This window comes from Podarcis liolepis (genome assembly GCF_965112155.1).
Source record: "Podarcis liolepis genome assembly, chromosome: 6".
NCBI classification, from domain to species: Eukaryota; Metazoa; Chordata; class Lepidosauria; order Squamata; family Lacertidae; genus Podarcis; species Podarcis liolepis.
In genome coordinates, this window is record NC_139559.1 from 33932296 (window position 1) to 33950159 (window position 17864).

The 17864-nt window shown below is 44.6% G+C and overlaps 1 protein-coding gene across 4 annotated transcripts; it reads left to right on the forward strand.

Annotated features, from left to right (window-relative positions):
* Window positions 1-4477: 4477 nt before the first annotated feature.
* On the forward strand, window positions 4478-14523 carry TMEM9 (transmembrane protein 9). 4 transcript variants are annotated; one of them, XM_083508607.1, is made up of 7 exons: window positions 4723-4835; window positions 5861-6017; window positions 8029-8131; window positions 9016-9107; window positions 10206-10314; window positions 11286-11417; window positions 12138-14523. In XM_083508607.1, exons 3-7 carry the CDS (start codon window positions 8066-8068, stop codon window positions 12285-12287), a joined length of 549 nt encoding a protein of 182 aa, XP_083364733.1. In that variant the 5' UTR covers window positions 4723-4835; window positions 5861-6017; window positions 8029-8065; the 3' UTR covers window positions 12288-14523. The 4 variants fall into 4 exon arrangements, with proteins under 4 accessions (XP_083364732.1, XP_083364733.1, XP_083364735.1 ...); XM_083508609.1 differs by having other exon boundaries at window positions 4732-4835; window positions 5866-6017; XM_083508608.1 differs by having other exon boundaries at window positions 4768-4839.
* The last annotated feature ends 3341 nt before the right edge of the window (window positions 14524-17864 follow it).

The window sequence follows — 17864 nt, forward strand, 5'->3', positions numbered from 1 at the left end:
TTAGTCATGTTGGCCACATGACCCGGAAAAACTGTCTGCAGATGAACGTCGGCTCCCTCGGTCAGTAAAGCGAGATGAGAGCCTCAACCCCAGGGTTGTTCGTGACTGGACTTAACTGCCGGGGTCCTTTACCTTTACCTACAATGGGACTTTCACTTGGCTGTAAAGATGGTTGGTCTCAAACTTTAGAGCACATAGACTTTCATCTTTGCTCAGGACTTTGCTCAGGAGTGGGGAACCTTTGGCCCTCTAGATGCTACTGAACTATAGCTCCCATCAGTCCCAGCAAGCATGGCCAAAGGCCAGGGAAGATGGGAGTTGTAGTTCAGTAACTTCTTCCCACACCTGGCTTAGATGTTGATCCGATACACCCATTCCAGATGGTATCTTGGTCCCATGTTGTTTTTAGCACCCAGAGTTGGGCTGGTGATGCACCCAACAAGATTACCTATGGACCACTGATGGGCCCCAGCACACTACTTGAAAAGTACTGTATTCTTTTAATGACTAAGTGGGAAAGGGAAAAGATCCTTCAATAACTTGCGTGATGCAAAAAAGTGAATTCAGCAGCTCCTACACATAATCTCTGTTCAATCCTGAAGATGACATTGAAGGGAAATGTTAAAATCAAGGTGCTTCCCTAGCAGTAAATGGAGGAAATAACCTAGAGCAGAATCCCAACTGTTGGAATACTGCACAATCCCCCCTTCTTTACAAAAATTGTGGAGGGGGCTATTCCTAGCAATTGTTAGATCCTATATTTCCAGGCCCACAATCATCATGTTTTCAATGGCATTTTAACAATGCATACCAGTGCAAAGCCAGTCACTGACAGCAGGCTGTATTCTTGAAATAAGACCAGTCAGCCATTGTTCTCCTTCACCAGTCTTACTGCGCATTGCCAGTAACTCCACTTAAATCCAGCCGTTACCTTGGTGTAAGCCTATTACTGGAAGATGGCAGGAAGAAGAGAGCATCCTTCCTAGTGCTGTAATGAATAAGGTAAGCTTCCTGTCTATCCTAGCCTTCACCAACCCAAAAATATTTTGTACTACAGCTCCTGTCATCGTAAATGCTGTGCTGTTTGGGGCTGATGGGAGCTGGAGTCCGAAGTGCCTGGAGTTAAAAACATCTCTACCAGGCTGGTGAAGGCTGATCTAGCCTGAGAGGTTTCTTGCCAACAGATCACACCATACTACTGGCAGAGATATGCTGGATAGTCAAAATAGGCAAAGCCTCACTTGTGGCAGATGCACACTATTCCCGCTTGAGTCGCAGTTAGAGAGCCCTTCTTTGGCTCTCAAAACCTTTGAAAGGTTTTACAGGGCGGGTGGTAATTGAAAGATCTTCACACCTGTTCATGAGACATGTTCAAAGATTTGGGCTAAGCCCTTGAGCATCAAAGCACATTTCTCTCCAGCACTGCATGTTACAGATCCTCTAGCTGGCTCCAATCATGCCACAGATGCTTCTATTCCTATGCAGATCCACCCTCTGCATACTAACCCTCAGAGTAATCCAATCGCACCAGACAATGCCCCGCTGGTCCCCATACCAACAGCATGCCAGTCATTGCAGGCCTTGGAGTCTGGCTAGGCTCTTTCCAGAGCTAATCCACACTTATCAGCAGCAAATGAGAAAGGGCAAGCTGAGGATGAAAAGCTGGAGAGAGGGTGTAAAAATAAGATTGGCATGGGAGACTCGCTGGGAAAGAGAGTTTAGTCAGCTTCAGCACGTCCTGTGTTACCAAACATTTGAGACGGCGCCAAGGGAAGAAAAGCCAAATGCCACTGTTCTGGGATGTAAACATGAAAATCAGCTAATTGACAACTCAATGCCCTTTAATGCAAGGCATCTATGGCTTTCCATCATCTCTGATCACTGACCACTCTGGCTGGGACTGATGGAAGGAGGAGACCAACAAAATCAGGAAAGCTACAAGCTCCTGTTTAATGATATCACAAGCAGCCTCAGCTGCTACCCCAACCTGTAAAACTAAGGTGGCTAAGCTATGGCCCTCTAGATGTTATTGGACTCCAACTCCCATCATCCACAGTCATCCTGGGTCAGGCAAGCAGCACCTGGGGAGCCACAGATTAGCCACTCCTGCTTTATAGCATTAGTGTCAGTCCTACTAGCAATCTGTGTCCATGTTTACTAAATGAGAATCACGTGAGGTGAATAAAGCAGGCAATTCTGAGCTCATCCACCATTGCTGTCTACCTGCTCCTGATGCTGCAGACACTATGAATTGATATAAGCGAAAGACTGGCACAGCGATGGAGACGCAGGCAGGTGGGGACTGTGGACTATGCATACGGATTGGGTGCTTCTCCATCCCCAATCACACCTATCATCTAATGCAACATTTTAAAGATAAAGCTAGGTCCAATATTGTACACGCAATTACAAAACATTATTTATTTTGCACAATTATATATATCTCTTCACCCCAGACTGCTACAGCAACCATTAATTATGAAGAGCACATTAATGGCTTGTTGCTCCCACTCCCACTAAGTTTACTGCAATGTGCAAACTGCTTAATTTTAGGGAAGGAGCGAAGTGGGACCCAACTGCACATTCACAGTAGACCATTAAACCATGGTTTACTGTGATATGCAAACACTGCCCTTGGATCTTGGCTGTCTGCAGAAAATACCTGATATATTAGGATTTTGAATGAAAATTTTATTAATGCTACTGCATTAATATCTGGAGAGCAAACACAGCCTATTGAAGCCTATCCTACACAACAACACTTTCATCAAGTTTAATTTCCCTCCCTAAGCTCAAATACTGCCATTCCAACTTAACAGATCCACCTTGGTCTTGACCTTTCAACATTTCATGTATATGCCACAGATTCTTACCCCGCAACTGAAGTTGTAATATTCAGATCTCTTTCTCTCTTGTTTGGAATCAATGGAATGAACTGAACAAATAAGATCAATATATTTTGCAAGTGAGAGCTACTGCCACCTGCTGGAAATTTAAAATGCACACTTATAGATACTTTTTTTCAAGTAAACCTGAGTAGGTAGAGAGCAAGTTCACCACAGAGAACGCTTTAAAACAGAAATTTTCACACACAGACTTCGTAATCTTCCTCTAGTCACGAAAAAACTATAGATCCCCTGAACCCAAGACAAAATATAAAGGGTGAGTCAGCTGGCAAATCTTTCTTGCATCCCTGGCTAGCCATAACAGGCAGATTAAAAGAAAAAGAGATGGAGCAAGTCAGGACTCAGGAGCATTTATGTTTTCAGTTCCATGAGTTGACAACTCCAAGGAGCAAAACATTTCTAAGAGAGGAATGGAGAATGTACAGGGCTTGTTCCATGGGCTCCTGCTCAGAACTCGCTGTTCACACTTAAGAGGGCCACAGATTTAGATACAATGGTACCTTGAGTTAAGAACTTAATTCGTTCTGGAGGTCTGTTCTTAACCTGAAACTGTTCTTAACTTTAGCTAATGGGGCCTCCTGCTGCTGCCGTGCCACCGGAGCACGATTTCTGTTCTCATCCTGAAGCAAAGTTCTTAACCCGAGGTACTATTTCTGGGTTAGCGGAGTCTGTAACCTGAAGCGTATGTAACCTGAAGTACCACTGTAATTCTTTAGCCCTATAAGAATACTATTGTGATAATCCCAGTGGGCTCAAAGCCTAGAAATCACAGGTTGCGCTGCTGCCACCAGAGTTATTGTTTTCATGTTCCATGCAAGACAGAGTGCAGTAAGTGACTGTTTATATTTAAAAAATCTCATAGAACTGGTTTTCTTTTATTATAGGATCTCTAGGGTCATCTAATCTATACAGCAATGTACAGCATAACAGATCAGTCAGGTTCTCCGAACTTCACCCTACATTATGCAATACACACTAGAAGAAATTTCCAATGGGATGAAACACAAGAATCAACCAACATGTGACATGCTTCAATGTAATTCGAAACGACTGGAGCACCCATGGCAACCCATGATTTAATCCTAGCATCAATAAATACAATAGCAAGCAGGGCTGGTCTTGTTATAGTAGGCAAAGTGAGATGACGGGTGTTCTCTCCTGTTTCTACTGCTCGAAAATCTGCCTTTCATCAACTGTAAATAAAACAGTGGGCAGTGGAGAGAGAGGCGGGGCAATTGTTGACAGCGGAAGGGGGAAATGCGGAAATATTTATTTATCTTATTGAAATCAAGCTCCTTTGCAGTTTGTGATCGGTTTCATCGTCTCTAGGCATGAAGACCGTATTAGATGTGAAGCTTCCTAGGAAAGAAATCCCACTGATAATCGTGCACAGATGGCCCGTTTAGGCGGCGCTTGCTTTCGGGTCAGCACGTGGGGGCACTGCAGCGCTGCGTTTCCCTGGTGGCAGCGCGCGCCTTTGGAGGGGGAGTCTCCTCGCCACGCAACCGTGGGAGAAGCCCTGCCCAGTCACACACACACCCCCGCCAGTTCTGCGCTGCTATGTTCCTACCCTGCGCCGTGCACGATTATGCACCGCCTCTGTCCCGCCTCGCGGAGCTTGTGCACAAGAGCAGCCGCCCCGCGCAAGGACTCCGCTCTCAGGGTCTCCAGCTGGCTTTTGTGCGTCAATGCGCTGCCTCCTAGCTTCAGGACACAGTCCACCGCAGCCATTGCGCCGGCACAACCTCATGCCCACCAGCAGGGCACACTTCCCACCCCTGGAGCCCGCCTTCCTCGGCTACGCCACTTCCTATCTATTGCATTAACACTTTGCTCCTCGAGCAAGCTGAGCTCCCTGGCCAGCTGCAGAACTCGCGGAGCCAAGTGCCGCTGCTCACTCAGAAGGAAGACCTCCCAGTCCACGGAAGGGTGCGTAAGTTTGCGCCCCCTTGGTGTGGTGCGTTGCCTTCAATGCGCCACTTTGACATGTGCCGCTCCAATCATGCCGGACCACAGGCTATGCTGGCCGGTGCTGATGGGAGCGTTGGTATCCAACAACATCTGGAGGACCACAGGTTCCCTATCGCGTTCGACTAGACTAAAGCCATACAATTGTAGAGTTGGAAGGGACCACGAGTGTCATCTAGTCGATCTCCATGTAATGCAGAAATCTTTTGCCCAGCGTGAGGCTCGAACCAACAACGCTGAAATTATAGAGTCTCGTGCGCTCTTACCAAACAGGTCTAAGAGGCTGCTTCAAAAGGAGGAGGAACGGGGCTTGATAAAAGAAGAGCAAAGTTTCGATTCCTTTGGGGCGAAAGGAACCCAGTACTTTTAAAAATTACCATCGCATTAGACTTATCTGCAGTGGGTTGTAAATAGCCCGTTTTTCTACTCTCCATATATCCTCGGCTAGACGGCGATGCCTTCATATCGTTAAAAGCAGAGGGGGTGGTGATTCCCGTTACACAAGTGCAGGGAGCTCTGTACATGTTCAAAGGCACTGTTTCCTTAGGCTGCGGAAAATTATGGAACTGAATTATGGAACTGTGTTAGCGTAGGCTACTTAATCTCTTTGTGCTGTGACTCTCTTTCCTTCTTCTGCCCTCCTGTTTTCCCCTTCAGTCGAAACCTAGACTATAAATTGCCAGGACCTGGGCTTTTTTGGGGTGGGTGCTAAAACTACTCTGTCAGTTGCCTTGCATATTGATACTGTGTCGTTGTTGTTAACAGCAACTAAGGCGGAGTAGACTGACATGGTTTTCCAAAACTGCAGGGTCAATCTGCAATCTGCAAAGTTGAAACAGGAGCCAGCCTAACCACCTTTTCCTGCCTTTCGAATTCGTAGGCAAATGCGTACAAACGTGCAGTCGCCTTGCGTGTATGTTAGCTGTCGAATCTTTTAATCCACAAGAGCGCCTCTTTTCTTCTTTTCTTTTTCTTGTGAATCCAAGGGTAGGAAATTATGAACGATCCCTCCACGCGTCCTCTGGGACAAGGCTTTTGGTTGGTTGCGAGCAGTGTCTATTTTGATGATGTCAGCAGGGGGGGAAAAAATACCAGTGGAGATTAGCGTGGATTCTTCTGCTTCTAGGAGCTGCTGCAGCTTCGGTGGGTATTATATTGCATAGAGAATACCGGTAATTCCTCGCCCCAGTTATGGGGGGCAAGCGGGATGGGGGGAGAGCTTCGTGACTTCGTTTGCATCCTCCAGTCGCTAAATTTGGGGGCCGCCAAATTTCTGCAAACTGGTCGGTTTTCTCTATGCTGAGAGTGAATGTGCGGACATGCTCAATGAAGGGGTTTTAATTGCCAGAGAGAATATTATCTGCACGCAGGGTGCTGCCGATTGATCGCTTTTCATTGCATTCCTTCGGGAGGGCATATGGAAATGTATCCCTGCTTAGTCATACGTTTCCTTTTGTTTGACCTCCGCACCAGAGGTAAACGATTTCTGAAGGTGGAGGTTCTATTCAGCTGTCATCTGCATCTGACGGCACAATCCTCTGTGAAGCTTCCCCCCAGTGGCGTAGCGTGGGGGGTGTAGGGGGGGCCGGCCGCACCGGGCGCAACATCTGGGGGTTAGGGTTAGGGGCGCAAATCCACGGGTTAGGGGGTGCAAATCCACGGGTTAGGGGGCACAAATTACTTGCCTTGCCCCGGGTGCTGACAACCCACGCTACGCCACTGCTCCCCCCCCTTTTTTTAAGCCACCTGAGTCAGTGGTAGCGATCATCACATACTGTACTGATGAATTTCCCATGTGAATTACAAGCAGGGTCCAATTCAGGAGCATGAGACTCTTAATCTGAGGGTCATGGGTTCGAACCCCATTTTGGCAAACGATTCCCTGCATTGCAGAGGTTGGACTAGATTATCCTCATGGCCCCTTCCGACGCTACAATTCTGTGATTCTATGTTTCAATGTGATATGAGTGAATCTTGGCCTTACACAGACCTTTCCCTAAACCAGTTTAAATAGTGGAAATCTGGTTTGTAACAAACCCATTTGCCATGGAATACACTAAACCAGAAACCTGTCATTTACATTTGCCCTGCAAACTGGGTTCCTAGAAGCCTAGGACTCATCTCAACCATGGTTTGGCATTACAGGTAAAGAACTGCCCCAGATGGCTCATTTGTATACTATTATGAGTGGCATAAGAATTCCTCACTTTTTACATTCATAGTTTCATATACAGTAAGCCTGCAGGTTATGCAAAAAAAATTTTACAAAATCGTGCACATTCAGCTTTACATGCATGGCAAAACAAAACCGAAATATAATTTAAAAGGGGTGCAAATGTTCTGGGGAAAATGACTTTGGCAATCCCACCCGCCATTGAATACAATATGTTTTGACTATATGCAATTTTGGTTTTACGCCTGATCTCCAGAACGTAACCCCCACATAAGTTGTGGGCTTGCTGTACTTCAAAAAAAATTACTTAAGATTGTTTTTTGCTAAACAAATGAGCTCCATATACTTTAATCCACGCTTTACCAACCTTGTGCCCTCCAAATGTTTTGAACTACGACTCCCATTGCACAATAAATACAAGGAAAACAATATAAATCAGCAAAACAATATGAATGAGCAAAGTCACAAAATGGATGTGTGTTTGTGAATTGCATTCGTGCTTTCACTGTAGATGCTCCCAGGCTGTCCACCTGTCATTTTGATGTCAAGTTAACTGTCATTTCCCTCCCCTGCCTGTAGCTGCCCCAGCCTCTCACCTGGGAGCAACCCCAAGTTGTCTTTCCTATTGCTGCGTTTTATGCTACTTTGTGTTTATAGGCCTGGTCCCCACATACGTACCTAGTCTGAGGTGGTTGGAGCCAAAATATAAGGAGGAGGCATCTCTATGGTCCATGGTACACTTAAGCAGAAAAGCAGGGACAAAGGAAGAGGCCTTGTACTGAATCAAACCACTGGTCCATCTTGCCCAGTTCTGTCTACACTGACAGGCAGTGTCTCTCTAGGGTTCGAGGTAGGGGACTCTCCCATCTCTGACATTCTACCTTCTGGCACTCTGTGTCAATGAGGCGCAGCCTCTTCCAGGAGTTACATGTGGAACTTCAGAAAGTGTTTGCTGACTTAACTTCTTCTTTTTTGTTTCAGGTTCCTGCAATGCTTATGTGGCATTTCTGAGAAAATCATGAAATTCGTGTTACTTGCAGCTGTTGTCTGGTGTATTGTAATACCACCATCAGAGACCAGCAAGGTAAAGGGGGTGGAAGTGGTGAAAGCACTCAATGCAAGTGAGAAATGAAAGAGACATTGCATAGGGAATTAATTGCACAGCATTCCAGGCTAAGTTGAGAGTCCCATTGGCTTTGGTAGTAGAGACTTTGCATGTGCATCTCTTACACTGAGTTCATCCTCCCAAAAATGTTGTCTTACACATTTTGTATGTTCAAGGTTAGGTTAACTTGATTGCTGATAATATTATATGTGAGGCTGAGGTTCAGGACATTTTTAAATAAAGCTCAACAGTACTTTTGAACAAACATCCATATAACCATTCAGTAAGACTTGGATTTTTGTTGGCTGCTGTCTAGTTGTATTTTGGTTAACTAAGTTAACTAAGAACCGCTTTCTATCAGAATTTTTGACACATGAATTGCAAGCCATTTCCATCCGGCTATTAGGAATTTTTTACAAAAAGATAATTTGCATTAATTATTATTATTATTGGATTTGAATACTGCTTATATTCCATAATGGCTTCTAAGTGGTTTATAAGCGTGAAATCAGTTATAAAATTCATACATAATTAAAATGCACAATAAAACTATTCCATCAAAATATTTAAACACTCATATTTAAAATATACAATAAAACAAACCCATTAAATGGTATGAGAATTAAACAGTGAACTATAAAAAGCAATTAAAACAATTGGATTAAGAAGTTCAAATTCAGGGGAATGAAACAGGCATGTCTTCAAGATCCGGCAGGATATCAATGCAGATGGATATTGCAGTTATCAGATGGGAGAGAAAGTGAAGTCAAGTGTTGACCCTGCTGAAAATCTCATTCTCTGCTGCGGCAGGATGTTTTGCCAAATACTCTTTATTCCATTCCTATCTTACTTTGCTTCTTTAGAGCTTTGAGGACATCCGCTGCAAGTGTGTCTGCCCCCCATATAGGAATATCAGTGGACAGATTTACAAGAAGAATGTGTCACAGAAGGACTGGTGAGTCAATCTTCAACTGAAGTTTTACATCCTCTATTGGCATAGCAAATGACCTTTGCAAACATAGTTCCTCAGGGGACTGTTCCAGAAGACTCTCTGGCTCAAAACCAGCTACTGCAAAGAGTCAGGCTTTGTAAATAGGTGCTTCTTACTGAGAATTAGGGCTTCCCAAAGTGCTTCAATTCCCCGTTCATATTTTGAAGTCATAAGGTAGGGAAGCAATGAAGAAATGGCTGTTGTCTTACATCTGCAATCATTTTCCAATCCCTTCCTGATGTTAAATGGGAAGGTTTGTTGGAAGCAGTGAGCTCAAGTTCAGAATGTCCTGTGTCACCTCAGAAAACACTACCTTGGTTCCCCACTGCCGTGAACAGGGATCCCCAATGGCCACCTGCAGCACTGTCCAAGTCTAGCTGAACTCCCATCACCTTACTCCATAGGCACCAACTTTGATCTGCAGCACTAGTATCACATGACATTTGCTGTGCATTTGTGAGAAATCAGTCTTTTACTGTGGCAATCAGTCTATTCTCTGGAACTCCCTGCCTATTCATACTAGGACAGTGCCTTCATAGTATTCCGCCCCCCCAAATGCCTGCAAAAACTTTTGTTGTTGTTGTTGTTTTGGCAAGCCTACCAGACATGTAATTGTATTATGTATATTTGTTTTTTAAAACTCATCAATTTACTGGTATTTTGCTCATTGTATTAGGTTGCATACAACCAAGTTGTATTATGAGTAGATCCACTGGAATTACCTAAATTACTCCGGTCCATGCATTTCAGTGGATCTGTTTTGTGCATGACTAGCACGGGATGCGACCCGTTAACGTTTACTTCCTTTTAAAGTCTGTCGATTTTGTCAGTATTTTCTAAGGAATATGTTACGTTACTTACGTTGCTTTAGAGCTGGTTGGCCTTTCATTCAGTGACATATATAATGCTTGCTAAATAAAATAAATAATAAACTAACCCTGATAATCGGCTGGGGCGGATGGGAACAGAAGAGTCACAGGTGACAGCCATTCCTGCTGCGTTCTGTGACAGAGGAGAGCTTTGATTCCCACTGTTGATGCTCATCTCTTGCCATCATTGCAGCAACTGCCTGCATGTGGTGGAGCCGATGCCTGTGCCAGGGAATGATGTCGAGGCATATTGCCTGCTGTGTGAGTGCAAGTATGAAGAGCGAAGCACCACCACCATCAAGGTACAAGACAAGACAAGCCTTTGCACTGCCTCTCCTTCTCATTGTATAGAACAGAATTGTGGCTATTGGCAATTTTGGATGAGTAGGGTTGAGGGTCTACCCATGAAGGACATAGCGCTAATAGTTGTCCCAACCATTTCTGAATTTCTGAAGGTCTAGTCCACTGGTTCTCATGTAGCTTTTACAAACATAAGAGGATCCCAGCTGGATGAGGCCAAGGGCCCCTTTTTCTCCAGCACTCGGATCAGGCAGCAGCCCACCAGATGCCCATGGGAAGCCTGTAAGCAGGACCTGACCTGAGTGCAACTCCCCACCTGTGATTCCCAGCAATTGGCATTTCGAGTTACACAGCCTCTGACAGTGGAAGTAGAACATAACCATCATGGCTGCATTGCTAGCCTTATCCTCCACAAATATATCTTATCCTCTTTTGAAGCTGTCCAAGTTGGTGGCCATCACTGGCTCTGGTGGCAGCAAATTCCATAGTTTAACTGAAAGGTGTGACTCAATACTTGGCCCCCAATCTTCCAGCATCATTGGATGTCCCTGAGTTCTTGTATTATGAGAGAGAGAGAAAACTCTATCCACTTTCTCCACAACTTGAATAATTTATAGCTGGAGGTACATGCATGGGTTTATAGCAGGAGTAGTGTATACTGCACAAGTCCATGGAGCAAGCTTGTGCCTCAGTGGCCACATCAAAAGTCCCTGGTTCTCTGAAAATTGTAGCTTAGATTAACCCTGTTGACATTAAGGGGATGGAGGCGAAATGAGCTGGGTTTTTTCCCACTAGTTGGGAGTTGGCTTCTGGATTGCTTAATTCCTGCTAACTTGAAAGTTAACTTGGAACTGTCACATCATGCTACCTAAATCATTCTGAAGAGACCTATGTTGCAATATAGGCTGTGTGACTTGCAGAACCTGATGGTTTAAGAATTGCTTCATCCAGTTTCCTTGCTGACCTTTGGCAGGTCATCATCATCATTTACCTCTCAGTGATTGGAGCCCTACTGCTCTACATGGTCTTTCTGATGGTGGTCGACCCCCTCATCCGCAAGCCTGATGCCTACACCCAGCCCCTGCACAATGAAGAGGAAAGCGAGGTGAGCATGATGCCTTCCTCTTGATAATGAGCAGACTGGGGCGAAAGTAGACTGCATGAGGCATGAGTCCTAGCCTCAGCATCTGCTAACTTAATCAGCATTCTAAAGGGGCAACAGAATAAAGGGGAATATTCCATCACATTTATGACTCATCCGCCAAAGGACAGACAATATTCTATCCAATCCTATGAAAACCCCAAAGATAAAAGTGCTTTGCTCCCTGACACTCAGAGGCCTTCTTCACCTTACTGTGGCTTGCAATCCTTTCCCAGACATTGGCCAGACCTTTTTAACTTCCGTGATGTGCCAGATAACTGCTTCGCATGATGAATGCTGAAACTGCAGGCACACGGTCCGTACAATCCCAACTGTGCAAAACTGGAAAAGTTTCATTGAAATTTTATCTTTCTGGCCGCAGAGATCCTCCAGGTGGTTTTTCTCCATGAAGGCTTGCCAAAAGGTGTCAACACTTAAAAGGAATCCAATCAGACTTCCCCAATTTTGGGCCTCCAGATGTTATTGGACTACAAGCCCTGGTGGCCCCAGCTAGCACAGTCAGCAATGGTGGGAGCTGTAGTCCAACAACATCTGGGGACTGGAAGTTGAGGGAGCCTGTTTCAGGTTTCCTTTGATGTGTCACTGTTGAGCATTGTTGCTATGCTTCTGAGATGCATTGCCCCTTTGTAGATCCTTGAGGCGTTCATTCTTTCGGTGTTGCAGGATGCCCATTCACTGGCAGCAATACGCCCTTCGGCCGCCACCCGGGCAAACACAGTGTTGGAGAGAGTGGAGGGAGCCCAGCAACGGTGGAAGCGTCAGGTGCAGGAGCAGCGGAAGACAGTGTTTGATCGACACAAGATGCTCAGCTAGATCTCATGGAAGGTTTGCAGTCCGGGAGGGAGCAGCAGCTGCTGGTTAGCTGGGCAGGTAATTTCTGTTAGCCAGTGCAAACCCCGAGACCTGTAGCTTAAAACTTGTTGCACTTGCCCTTTCTAGTTTGTTTTGCTTGTTTTCCCCCCTTAGAAAGCAAGCTCAGTTGAAAGAAGCCACTGGCTGTGCATCCCAATCTTATTCTATCCCATAAGGTGGAGGCCCTTTGTCTTCCCCATCACCTGAAACAGGTGTGTACTTATGACCCCCAAGATGCTGCTTGGCTATGTCTCCCATCATCCTTGGGCATTGGCCATGTTAGTTGGAGCTGATGGGAGTTGGAGTCCAGTGATATCTGGACAGCCACAGACAGGTTCTCCACCCTCGGTCTCAAACTATATTTCACTCACCAAGCAGTGAGCGTTGCCCCTTAATTTAAATGTGAGCAGTGGGAAGTCCAAAAACCAACAACCTTTAGCTTCTTTGTATCTTTCCAGAAGCTAAAAATAGCAGCAAATTGTGCTGTGTCTTGTAATCTGCCAGGCAAACGTCTAGTTTAACTGTGAAGAACGGGGCATTATTTTGTTGTTGAACTTTCACTATTGCAAAAGAGGAGGAAGCAGCTGACAGAGAAGTATTCTAATCTTTCAAAGAGAAGGCTCTGGCTCTGATCATTAAAAGATATCATAAATGTAATACATTTAGCTATTGCATCATGAACTCTCAGAAGCACTTCCTTTGGAGACTTTAAGACTGCTTAACTTTGCACCAAGCAAGTAATAAAAGTTTTGTTATGTCAGCAGTAACAAACTTTGTTTAAAGTAGGGTTTGTTACAATAAACCATTGTTAAAGATAACCCAAGTTCCTGGTCTGGAAGTCAAAAGAAACTGTGGTTAATCTAAACCAGGAAGGACATGCGTGTAATCTCTTCATTTTATCCAGAGGTACAAGATACAGGTAACTTGCAACTTACGTGCATTTAACTTGTGCACATTCAGCTTTATGAACTTGGCAAATTTTCAATTAAAAAAATGAAAAGGGGGCACACATCTGGGGGCAGGGGGCGGGGAGACTTTGGCAATGCCACCTGCCATTGGAGCCAACGTGTTTTGACTATACACAATTTTGGCTTTATGTGCTATTCCCAAAACTCCTGCGTAAGTTGAGAGTTGTCTGTATTGCTTGTTGGAGTAGGTCTAAGATTTTAAACTGGGTTCCATGGAAGCATGAGTGGGGAGAATAAATACTTGCTCACACATTTCTAGCTCACACAGTTTTCCACACGTTAACGAGTTTGATTTCATGTATACCCTCCAAGAATTGTGCATCTGCATACAAAATGGACCCTGCTTTTATTTATCTGTTTATTTATTTTATACTTTGATGAAATGGTCCCCTTGAGGTAGTTCAAAAATATAACAATCTTCATAATAAAACAATACCTTTGCATTTGCTTTCATGTGTGTCTTGTGCAAGGAGAATTGTCATTCGGCTTGTGGGAGTCTGTTTCAGTACGTAGAAACTTGACTCTCGATCCCAGTGCAAAATGTTGCTTATATAAATATTGGGTGTAGTCAGTCAAGTTTTACGCTGAGTGCACCCACTGAAATTAATAGGCCTGCCTTAGTCATGTCCATTAATTTCATTGGGTCTACTCTAAGTAAGATTTAATTGAATACTACCCTTTGGATTTCAATTTGGCTTTACAAGGTGCCAATTCAAATATGGGCAGTTGTTCATGGTGACGTTCCAGTCCTCAGTAATCAGTTTTGTTTTACTTGGTCCACAGTTGACAGCCTAGCTATGTGCAATATGGCTGCTGCATATGTAATATCACATATACCAGCCTTCACCAAATTGGTGGTCTCCCATTGTTTTGGACTTCAGTTCACATGAGCTGATAGTACAAGCGTCTGGAGGCTGGAGGAGACTGAGATACGCTTCCGTTTTCATTGTACCCACAGCAGGTTGTCCTGTCATCATGGTACCACTGGTGAAGGGGGCGTAGTTTAAACCTAGTGCATTCCTGTAATGTCATGTAGTAATAATGGTTTCTCCAATGAAAAAGTCCACAGCAAAAGGTGTTTAAGGATGACCTTTTTCCTGCTGCATGAAAGAGATGTTTATGTATTAAATGACCTGTTCTGTTCATTCCCCTTAAGGAATCTCTGGCAGATTGGGAAATCCTTGTTACTATGCAGCATCTTTTCATTAAACAAAGAAACTGGTGTGTAACCTGTGTCTTTTGTGATCCATGTACCCATTGCACTTCTGTTAAGCAATAGGATCTGCCTATCCTCTTGTATTTTCTCAATGATGGCCTCTGTATGGTACCTTTCTGCAGCTATACTGCACTGATCTGACTCAAGTGCTCCCTCGTGTGGATTCTGTTCAGATCTCTTGAAATCTTGGTTTCACCATCGGCATGAAGGCCTTTTGTCATTTTAGGCCAGCCCATTTTCTCAGACAAATATTTAACAAATCAAAGTGATATTTAAAGAGCACTCCTTTATTTTTTGTACCTGAAAATGCAACACTTTCCCAATAGAAAATGTGGCAGTGCAAGGCAAAGTTATTTTAGCTGCTGATTCTGTGAGTCCTCTGAGTAATTAAACTGAGAAACAATGCATTCAAAGAATATATGAGCTTTGATCCTACGCATGGCTACATCAAAGAAGATCCCTCAGACTTCCATTGCACTTACTGTCACATAAGATTGCAGAGCATTGTGGCTGCCAAATCTGACCCAGTTTAACAGACATTCTAAGACTGTACTCTCCAAGCCTCCAAGGTGGACACAAGAAGAAGAAGAAGAAGAAGAAGAGTTTGGATTTGATTTTGAGCCACTCCTGAGACACCTTGCTTCACCTTGGACATAGCCCAAATCACTCCAGTTCTGGATCTGGTCTTCATCCAAAGCAAAATCACACACCTAGTTTCAATCTTCAGATTCATTTAGCTTCTATTCGAACCATGGCTTTCAGCATAGCAGCACCAGTATTTTGGAACGCTGTTCCTATTAAAACCAGACAGGTACCTTCAATTCTGATGTTTCATCTGCTGAAAACATTTTTGTTTTGTCAAGCCTTTTTATAGCATTCATCGCTGTTAATTTGTGCTTGCATTTTAGATTTTTATTGCCTTTTTGCTGTGCACTGCCACAATATTTTTCTTGTGAGTTGGTGGTTTGTAAATACCGGTACCCAGATAAATAAACCTCCTCCCTCTGTTTCACAATAAGCCTTTATTGTCCTAATGGGTGGTAAAGATGTTAATCAGACATCTTGAGATGCAGAAGGGATAAAGGGGAATGGAAATTGCAAGAGAGTAGGGAGATCCTAACAGGCTCACCTCTCCTTCGGAAAAGTTTCCAGATGTTGCTCTTCAAGCGTGTCTTGGCATGAGCTCCTAAAGTTTCTCTTTGAGGCATAGCTGGATTCTGTCCTAATGTTTCACACAACCCTAGTAATTCAGTCCTTAAGCTCCTAAAAAAAGTTATGTAGAAAGACCTTTTTGCACACACCCGAAAATTACCACAGATGTTTATAAGACAAGCTTGGCATTGTTTTGTTTAAAATGATTTTTTAAAAGCTTGAGAAATAAAATTCCCATGTGGATGCCAGATATCTATTGCATTTCGATTAGATAATGGCTGCATCAATTTTAAGATGCTTTCATTGTGAGGTCCTAGGCACACACACATAAACACACAGAGAGAAATGGAATGGTTCTCTGCAGTGGTAAACTTCAACCATCTGCCACCACACTGGAAGAGAGAGTGACAATCTTGTGAGAAGGACTCATACACTGTAACTAAATGGTATAGGGCAACAGGCAGTAGTGAATGTCATAGTGGCACTTACTTGGTCTCCTGACAGCTGAGTCACCGCTGCTTTCCAAGAAGGAGGGAGAGGGCCAAAGTGGCAGGGAGCTTAGCGTGGTGCAAACACACCGCCAGGAATACCATATTGGCTCTGTCGCTGTGTTTGCACTGTGCTGGCCTCCCCACCACCTTGCCCCTCTCCTTCCCAGTACGCTGCAGTGACTCAGCTGTCAGGAGGTCAGGTGAACACTGCCGCCCCACCATCTGCTATTGACTATAGGGGAGCATCTGTCAGGCACCTGTGTGTAACTGTGAACAAAGGTGTCCTGAGGCTGCCTCTGGAAAGAGAGGCCATGCTGAAATTCTTCAAGAAGTGGAGAGAGATTTTGCCGGCAGAAGATCCCAGCTTCGATCCCCAGCATCTCCAGGCAGGACTGAGAGAGACTCTTGCCTGAAACCCTGGACAGCCACTGCCAGTCTTTGTTGGCAGCACTGAGCTGCATGGACCAATGGCTTGAATTGATATAAGGCAGCTTCCTATGGTTGGGGAAAGGGGGGGTAGCCATTTTTTAAAACATTTTTTATTTTGTTGGTCTATATTTGGCATTGTTTTGTTTTATCTTAATAATACTTTCATATTCCACCCTTCAGGGGTAAAAGCACCACTCAGGGCAGCTTACTACATTCAAAAAATGAATTTAAAAAAACATACTAGTAATATATACAACAACCAACCATGGAGACAGGAATAGCAGCTAAGTCCAAGCATTTATCCGCCACATATAACAGAAACCTATCAGAAACCTGTCAGACTGGGAGGAGAACAGTGTTACCTCTTCAGCCTCTGATACCTCCTCCTCCCAGTCTTCTCCCTCAGACCACTTATTGTAATCCCACCACCAGTCCCCTGGCTCTGAGGCTTCTTCCTCTGGGAGTTCCCCAGCTGGTTATTTCCACCATTCCTTTGTGTCTAACCAGTCCATGACAGAAGGGCTTTATAGGTCATAGCCATCCCTTAAAATGTGCCTAGAAACAGACTGGTAGCTACTGGAGCTGTCCCTTCACGTGGCTTGATTTGTGTGAGTTTGTTTCCTTCATGCACCCTGTCTTATGGCCATTGCTAATGATGGGATCCCGAACCTGAGGCTCCAATACTTTGGCCACCTCATGAGAAGAGAAGACTCCCTGGAAAAGACCCTGATATTGGGAAAGATTGAGGGCACAAGGAGAAGGGGATGACAGAGGACGAGATGATTGGACAGTGTTCTCGAAGCCACAAACATGAGTCTGACCAGACTGCGGGAAGCAGTGGAAGACAGGAGTGCCTGACGTGCTCTGGTCCATGGGGTCACGAAGAGTCGGACACGACTAAACAACAATAACTGATGGGGAAGGAGACAAGGAGTGCAACAGAAGGTGGAGCCAGAGTCAATGGCTGGCAGAGTGAACTAATTCTAGTTTTTTTCCCAACCTCCTCCTCCCTGCTAAATCCTACAAGGCACAAAACTGAGACTAAGAGGAGGAAGCTGACAGGCAATGCCACTCTCTGATCTGGTTGTAAGAAGACAGGCCTGTGGTAGCACATTGAGGGCAGACTAAGGATGGTTGGGCAGTGCCTCATTTGCCCATATGGACCAGCCTCCACCGCTTATTCGTTGGCCAAACAGGAAGCATATAACTAAATATGCAGGAGGTTTGGAAAGGCCACCATCTAGGATCCTACTTCCCACATTCCTCTAACTTCCTGTTGTTT